An 8,089-nucleotide genomic window follows, 5' to 3' on the forward strand; every position below is an offset into this window, starting at 1 on the left:
ATGGGTTTTAAAATCTGGGAACGTTTCTCACAAGCCGACAATATATTTCAATCGTTGAGACCACTAACCTACATTTCCATAATTGGTTTGGCCCCCTTCCATTTGAAATCCCAAAAGGAAGTTCGTACTTCGGCCTTGTCTTTTGTCGCCGGCATTGCCCATTTCCTGTTCTTTTTGTTGTGTTTTTTTCTGTCGCGTCGTGAAGGTGGCTCCATTATTGGTTATTTCTTTCAAACGAACATCACCAAACTGGGCGATGCTACACTTTCGCTTACGGGTATTATAGCCATGTTGACGATATTCGGTTTTGCCATTGTGAAACGGGATAAATTGATAAATATTATACAGAATAATTTGGTCGTTGATGAGATTTTTGTGCGGTTGGGCATGAAATTGAATTATCGCAAAATTTTGTGTTATTCATTTGTAATATCCTTTGGTATGCTGCTGTTCAACGTTATTTATTTGTGTGTCAGTTATATGCTGCTGAGATCGGCCCAGATAACGCCTTCGTTTGTGGTGTTTACAACATTTGCGCTGCCGCACATCAACATCAGTATCATGGTATTTAAGTTTTTGTGTACCACTCATTTGGCGAAAAGTCGATTTCATATGATGAACGAGGTAAGACTGATGGAAAGTGATGGTATGAATTAGGAATGACCAAAAAGTGTGTTAAGGAAGAGTAACTTTGAAATAGGTGTGGATCTTACCAACTGCAAGGTTATAATTAATATATTTTCTTTATGAAAATAATGAAATCCAACAATAAAAGTTATTGCAGGACATCACATACTAAGGCCACAACTATTTAGTATAATGTTTTATTATTTATCTAGAAAAGTGTCGTCACATTTTGTTAACAAAATCTGACATTGAAAAAGTAATTTAGACTGCCCCGCCACAAGATTCATGAACTATCTTTATGTTTATGATGTGTTGTAAATCTCATCTATTTAAACCTCAATTGTTGAGTAATAGAATTCGCGATTGATTTCGCAGCCAACAATTAAGGAGCCGCAGAACAAAAGGTACTTTTTCGTATTTTTGCAAAAATATATTTTTTGGTATTTTTATAATATTTGGGTTGAAATCTTTTAGAAATAATCAAGTTAGCAATTTTTTTTTATTTTTTTACTAAGTAAGTGTGCTCAACAAAACGTACAACACTAGTATAAACGAATAACTAGTATAATTTCAATGTGTAATTTGTTTATATGAATATTAGATCAGGATTAAAACATTCATTTAAAATATAATCGTTAAAAAAAACGCATAATAACTTTTTAATTTTGTTTTTAACAAAACGTACTTTTTTCTTTATTTTTTAACAAAAAGTTCTTTTTCCGATATTAAAATGGTTTTAAGTAAAACATCCTTAACATTTAATGTGGTGACTTATGGCAGTTAGATGTATCTATTGATAAGTAAGAAGCTTATTAACATTTCCAGGTTCATGCAGTTTTTTTAATGGGGCGAAATAAATAAAACTCAATTTCCCAAAAAATTTAAATGAGCGAAAAAGTACCTTTTGTTCTGCGGCTCCTCAATTAATTTGTCTTTACATCAAGCTGCATTGACAACTAAAGAAATCAATCCCTATTTTTGGATTGTTCGTCAATTGGTTTGTCAAATGTGTTCTTATAAGTATATCCTAGATAATTTAGCATGAAGTCAATTGTCACTCGAGTGTCTAAGTAGTCTATAGCGTAGTAACTTTAAGTAAGTAATGTACTTTAGAATGTAGTTATTTTTCCCATAAGACGTAATCTGCTTCTTGTATCTTATTCGAATCTTACTTCTCTTTTCATATTGGTAACTCAAACAGACTTATAATGTTGAAAGGCCGAACCATTAGCAGTGAAAGCAACCTGTTCGAACTTAATCTATGTTGCAGGACTTTATTATTATTCTGTATCACACTGACAACTTACATCTCTTTTCCTGTTGGTAACACAAAAAGACTTATGAAGTTTGACCCACTTTGCCCAAACCGTTAGTACCGAATGAAAACTGTTCGAACCAAATCTATGTTGGATTATCTAAAGACAAAGTCTATAAGATTTCTGTCTTCTTAAAGATATTGACAAACTGTTTTCTTTTTATATGTTTTGGATATTAACAAACAAGTGATGCATGCGTCTGCAAAGTGGAAGTGTTCGCACTTGAAAAAAATAATTGTATTGTATAATTTATTTAATTTATTTATTGAAATCTCTACATTATTATAAACTGAAATTCAATGGACATATTTCAGAATGGCTACAAGTGTGGAATGCTCAATATCTCAATATCTTAACGTTCGGAATAGAATAGGAATATTTATTAACTAATTGGTTAACGATAACTGGCTAACAATATGCATAATATTTGGATTGATTGGATAAAGAAATCAATAAAACTTAGCCAGCCCATAAAAAATCATATTCTCGTTTTGACGAAGTGAAAATTTAACTTTTCAACAACTACGAATTCCTTTGTAACCCTATTCTTCAGATCAATAACCTAGTGACGATTAGCTTTCAAATTTGTAAAGAAATCGGATTTTAACCGAATGGATAACGTAGTCTAAGTTTATATTGTAATGGTTGGTCGGTATTCTAGTGTTGTATAAATCAAATTTCCAGATTCCGTTTTTCACATTTATGTTGTATACATCTGAATAATATATTGAGCTCGGTCCCTTGTGGCTATGAATGCCAACCAATGTAATCGAGGACCATTAGAAGAAGTGCAAATAAGAACCGAAAGCCAGATATCAATAGGATATTTCAAATTATTTATAAAACTTTTGGTCATTCCTTTGTTAACACAGATACCACAGAATGACCTTTATTTAACACCTCTTTATTTCAGATTCTTCAGGACATTTTAGACTCTCACATCGAAGAGAGTAATGCCATGGAACTTTCGCCCCTACATTCGATAGTACGCATTAATCGCAGTGTACCCCGTAGACGGCCGGCTAATATCTCTGTAACGGCCAGTAAACGCTATAGCGTGACTTCAATTATTAGGCAAAATCCGGAATTTTCCCTTAAACAAGTTACCAACATACACAATCTGCTTTGTGATATTTGCAATACCATAGAGGAATACTTTACATATCCACTGCTGGCCATAATAGCCATATCCTTTCTTTTCATATTATTCGATGATTTCTATATACTTGAAGTAATGTTGAATCCAAATTGTGTGGAAGTTTTCGAGGCCGATGAGTTTTTCGCCTTCTTCTTTGCCCAAATGTTGTGGTATGTCATTATAATAATTGTAATTGTAGAGGGCAGCAGTAAAACCATCAAAGAAAGTGCTAAATGTGCTGCCATTGTTCACAAGACTCTGAACATAACTGATGATCCGGAAATACGAGATCGTTTGTTGCGCTTGTCCTTGCAGTTACAGCATCGTCGTGTACGATTTACGGCAGCAGAACTATTTAATTTGGATCGTACTTTGATATTTACGGTAAGTTTAAGAGAGCATAATTTTCTATAATTGTTTGTGATTAGTTTTTGGTTGACTTAATTCTGTATATTACAGATTACTGGTGCTGCTACTTGTTATCTAATCATATTGGTTCAATTTCGAACCACCCATCACTTGGATGCCAATCAAAACAATACAAATTGTGTATCGTAAATTTTGTGTTTTCATCAAATATGTTTTTTATTGTAAAGTGTGCCAAAAATTGTTAAATCAATATGAAAGTGTAATAAATGTGCCTTTTTGTTAAATGAAAAGTAATAGGATAATAGCTAACTAAAACTAAATGTTTGTCATTATTAAAATTTTAAAGAGATTTATATTTATTCGTTTTAAAGAGTTTTTCGGAAATGAGCGCTTTATGAAAACTTAAGTAGACCCCTTTCACACGGTTTGTTGTTGGGCAAGAGACTTGCGCAACTAAATTGCCTAGTGTGAAAGGGGTCGTACAAGTGTTATTCGAACGAGGATAGAGTGGTCAAACCGGTTTTCGAATTATTCGAAAAACCGGTTATTTTCCAATTTTCCGGTTTTTTAAACCGGTTTTTAAAAAAGGACGGTTTTCGAGTTATTCGACAAACCGGTTTTTTTGTCTCGAATTATTCGACAAAATCGAATATTTTTTTTTATTTATTTTAAGATTCTGCTTTTTAGGTAAACAAAATTTATTTTTTTGCAGTTTTTTAATTTTTTTGAAAAAAAAAATTCGAATAGTTTTTTTTTAAATTTTTGAGATTTAAAATTTTTTTTTTTGGTTTTTTTAATTTTTTTTAATTAAAAAAAATCGGGTTAAAAAATATTTTTTTTCGATTTTGACCCATTGTTGGTCCACCTTACATGGTTTTATATACGTCATTGCAAATGTCTTTGAAATATCTATCCATATTGTCTATATTAATGACTTAGTAATCCAGATATAGGTCAAAAATCGAGGGTCCTGGTTTTTTCCTCATATCTCAGCCATTTGTGGACCGATTTTGCTTATTTTAAATAGCAATCTTCTCGTAAGCATGTCTGACATAAAGATTTGGATCCCGAAGATATCTGGGGTCTTCAACAGACAGACAGATGGACATGGCTTAATAGACTCCGCTATCTATAAGGATCCATAATATATATACTTTATAGGGTCGGAAATGAAAAATTTAGAAATTACAAACTTATATATACCCTTCTCACGAAGGTGAAGGGTAAATAAATCAATTATTTATATGAAAATCATAATAATAAGAATGCGATTTCTAACCATACAAGAAAAAAAAAGGTGAAGGAAATTCTAGGCTTTTGATTTTTGGAACATCAGCTGCTTGCGGCTGGCTGGCTTTGGAGATTTTTTTGCTTGCAAGAAAAACCAGGTTCGTGGTATTATCGAACTTTAAAAAAAAAGAATTTGTGAATTTTTTTAAAATTTCGTTCGTTTATTTTTTATTTTTATTTTTTTAGTGTAGCAACACTGGGCTGAATGAATGAAGTTGTTGCCAGCGTAAAAAAAGTAGTAAAATTTACTGTACTGCACTGTATTATCTTTATTTTTGAACCGCCTTACCACGGTCTAACCTTGCGGTTATTATTTTCGGTGTAGCTACGCCCAGAAAAATTAAAGCTATTTATTTGTTTTGCTTGGTAAAATAGTCGCATTCATTCATTCATTCATCCATCATCTTATAATTAATAATATATGATGTTGTTGTATATGTAAAAAAAAGACTTAAATAAATAAAATAAATATACCTTTATTATGTGTTGCAACACGCCCCTGTAACCATATTTAAAAATACCGGTAAAAGCAGCTCCCAAAGATAAAGCAGTACTCAGGTGATAAATGAGTGCATGTGATAAGGCAGTTTCTTCATTTATTGCATTTGGCAACGCCTTAACAAATCAGCTGGTGGAAAAAATAAATTGTTGTACACACCGCTTTTTTGTTGTGATTTAAATAAAAAAACCTGTAGTCTGTCTGGGAGCAATCGGTCATAGTTTTTTTTGTTTTTATTCGGTAAATCTTCTGAATTTGTTTAAATGTATGGACCAAAAAAACAGTAAAAGGTAAACATGATCAATTATATTTTCCAACCTTTATTACGACTCCCTTTATTTTATTAGACCCTGGCGCAAACTTGTCAAAAAGTTGCAAAGGAAAAACAGAAGACAAAAAATGGCTCGTCAAAGAGACAAAGAATTGGAAGAAGGTGAGCTTAAGAATCTTACTAATATTCAGTATAATACTCACAATTTTTAATTTCCCCTTTAAGCTGAATTGGAAGAACACAAAGATCCCTTATATGAGTCTTGGTTGGAATATAAAGCGGAAGTCGAAAGACAACAATTGTTGGCCGAAGAAAATGAACGCCAACTTCAGGAAGAGCAATGGCTGCGCAGGGAACTGTTGGCCCAAGATCAATTCAGAAAAGATGAATTAAAAAGGAAAGCTGAAGAGGCCAAATTAGAAGCTGAAAGACTAAAACAGTTCGAGGATTTAAAAAAGCTGCAGGAACAACGTCAGAAAAAACGTGATGAGCTAAAATTACAGGCTGAAAAAGAGACCAAAGCATTAGATGATATCATGAGAAATATGCAGGAATATTTGGATGACTGTACCATGAAAACCCCTGACATATTAGAACGTATTATGGAATCCAGACCTGGGGGGATATCGTGTGAATTCTTTGATAAAACTAATTGTTGTGGTTACGGCCCCAACTGTTCGTTTAATCACAAACGTCCTTATTTGTCCAAAATTATACTAATTAAGCACTTCTTTCTACATCCTCTGCTGGAGCAACAAGAACATGAAGAGTACTCCAGGTCTGATAGTGAATTAGAGTTAAGTGAACGCGATTTACGTGATGCGTATGATGAATTCTGTGAAGATGTATGGCCGGTTTTGGAAGAGTTTGGTACTATTATCAACTTTCGTACAAATCGCAATGTTCGTGCTCATTTGAGGGGACATGTTTTTGTAGAGTATGAAGACAAAAGGTAAGTTATTCGTGTATAGTCCTAAAGTAATAAAAATAACTGAAAAGAAATAATATAAATATTTGTAGATCCGCCTTGAAAGCTTTTATAAATCTTCAAAATCGTTATTATGCTTCGAAACGAATGAGTGTTGAATTCTCCAATATACGTCTATGGCGTTCAGGAGTTTGTGGTATGAGCTTCGTATCCTTTTTAAACAATCTCTATTTTTAATTTTATTTATTCATCAAGATTCAGTTATGTTTTTTTTAACAACCATCAACTGTTAAATTTTAATCGTTTTATTACTATTTCCTTAACTTTTATTTCGTGATTTTCCTAAAGGCTTATCGTTAGGTCGCAAATGTCCCAAGGGTACGAAATGTAACTTTTTCCATTTAATGAAAAATAAGAGCAATAAATACAACAGGCACATAGATAATCCGGATAGATATCCAGATAAAAGTGTTAAATCATTAAGTCAGACACCACAAATGATGAGGTAGGAATTTAAAATTAATTTAAAATAATTGTAACACTTAATTGCATTTTAATTTGTAGCATGGAAACTACTGATTCCCGTAAAAATCAAAGCATGGAATCCCGCAATTGGCGTTGGTCTGAAACTCCAGAAATTGAATTGAAATCTGCAAATATACCAACAAAATTAAAAGATAACAGCAAAGAAAAACATAAATACTCAACCAGCTCAAAATCACGTAAATCTTCACACAGACGAACAAGATCTAAAAGTCCAAATTCTCGCTATAACAAATATGCCAAAAGATCCACATCAAATTCTAGTCACGATGAAACATCAAGAAAATCCAAATCAAATAGTCCTTATTCTTCCCATCATAAAAATAAAACTACTTCAACAGAAAATCATAGATCTCACAAGAAAACAAGAGATAACAGTCCAAGTTCGAGACATAAACATCGGCGGCATTCAAAATCTCCCACTGAAACATATAAAGCAAAATCTAAGAAATATAAATAAGCAAAAATTGCAAGGTAAGAATGGTTTATTACATTTTACACATGTAGATTATAAAATCCTAAAAAAAATTTATCAGGGAGAATTAAAATTTGAATTCATAAAAGAAAAACAGCGAGCTGTTAAAAGTAAATTATTATTTTTATCTTTTTTATCAAACTCTCCGGTTTGTGGCATAGAGAACATAGAGCGGAAACTAGAAAAAATATCAAACAAAAGAAATACTCAAAATAATTTTGTTTTCACATTGTTTTTTCTACTAATTCATTCTCACCACTTAGGTTTTTGACAACTGAGTTAGGTCTTTGACAGGAGAGTTTCCGCTCTATGTCTATTCTCTATGGTTTGTGGTATTTACCGTGTTTGTAAATGAATCGAGCAGCTGTATGGTGTCAACATTGCTCTTGATGAACCAAGTATTACCTAAGAATATATGTAGATATGCTGTTGGTAGAGCTATCAGTAAATAAAAAATATGTCAATCCATTTTTGTACTCAATAATTATTAAAAATTCTGAAGAGAAATACACAGTGCGAAAAGGAAAAAAAACTCAAACAAAAAAGTATAACAAGCTACCAAAGAACAACAAGTTAGAATTTTTTCACCAAAAATTAAGAAACATTTCTTAACCAGTTAATCAATAATAAACT

The 8,089-nt window shown here is 32.2% G+C and overlaps 2 protein-coding genes across 3 annotated transcripts; both read left to right on the forward strand.

Annotated features, from left to right (window-relative positions):
• On the forward strand, nt 1–3,639 carry Gr28a (Gustatory receptor 28a). The gene is made up of 3 exons (XM_065501966.1): nt 1–624; nt 2,857–3,465; nt 3,541–3,639. Exons 1-3 carry the CDS (start codon nt 1–3, stop codon nt 3,637–3,639), a joined length of 1,332 nt encoding a protein of 443 aa, XP_065358038.1.
• A 1,789-nt stretch (nt 3,640–5,428) lies between these two features.
• LOC135951289 (U2 small nuclear ribonucleoprotein auxiliary factor 35 kDa subunit-related protein 2) lies at nt 5,429–6,962 on the forward strand. Of its 2 annotated transcripts, none has more exons than XM_065500908.1 (5): nt 5,429–5,529; nt 5,587–5,672; nt 5,736–6,462; nt 6,531–6,634; nt 6,787–6,962. In XM_065500908.1, the coding sequence occupies exons 1-5, from the start codon at nt 5,507–5,509 to the stop codon at nt 6,945–6,947; spliced, it is 1,101 nt and encodes a 366-aa protein (XP_065356980.1). In that variant the 5' UTR covers nt 5,429–5,506; the 3' UTR covers nt 6,948–6,962. The 2 variants fall into 2 exon arrangements, with proteins under 2 accessions (XP_065356980.1, XP_065356981.1); XM_065500909.1 differs by having other exon boundaries at nt 6,531–6,645; nt 6,787–6,937.
• The last annotated feature ends 1,127 nt before the right edge of the window (nt 6,963–8,089 follow it).

The sequence above is a fragment of the Calliphora vicina genome, chromosome 2, assembly GCF_958450345.1.
Source record: "Calliphora vicina chromosome 2, idCalVici1.1, whole genome shotgun sequence".
Lineage (NCBI taxonomy): Eukaryota > Metazoa > Arthropoda > Insecta > Diptera > Calliphoridae > Calliphora > Calliphora vicina.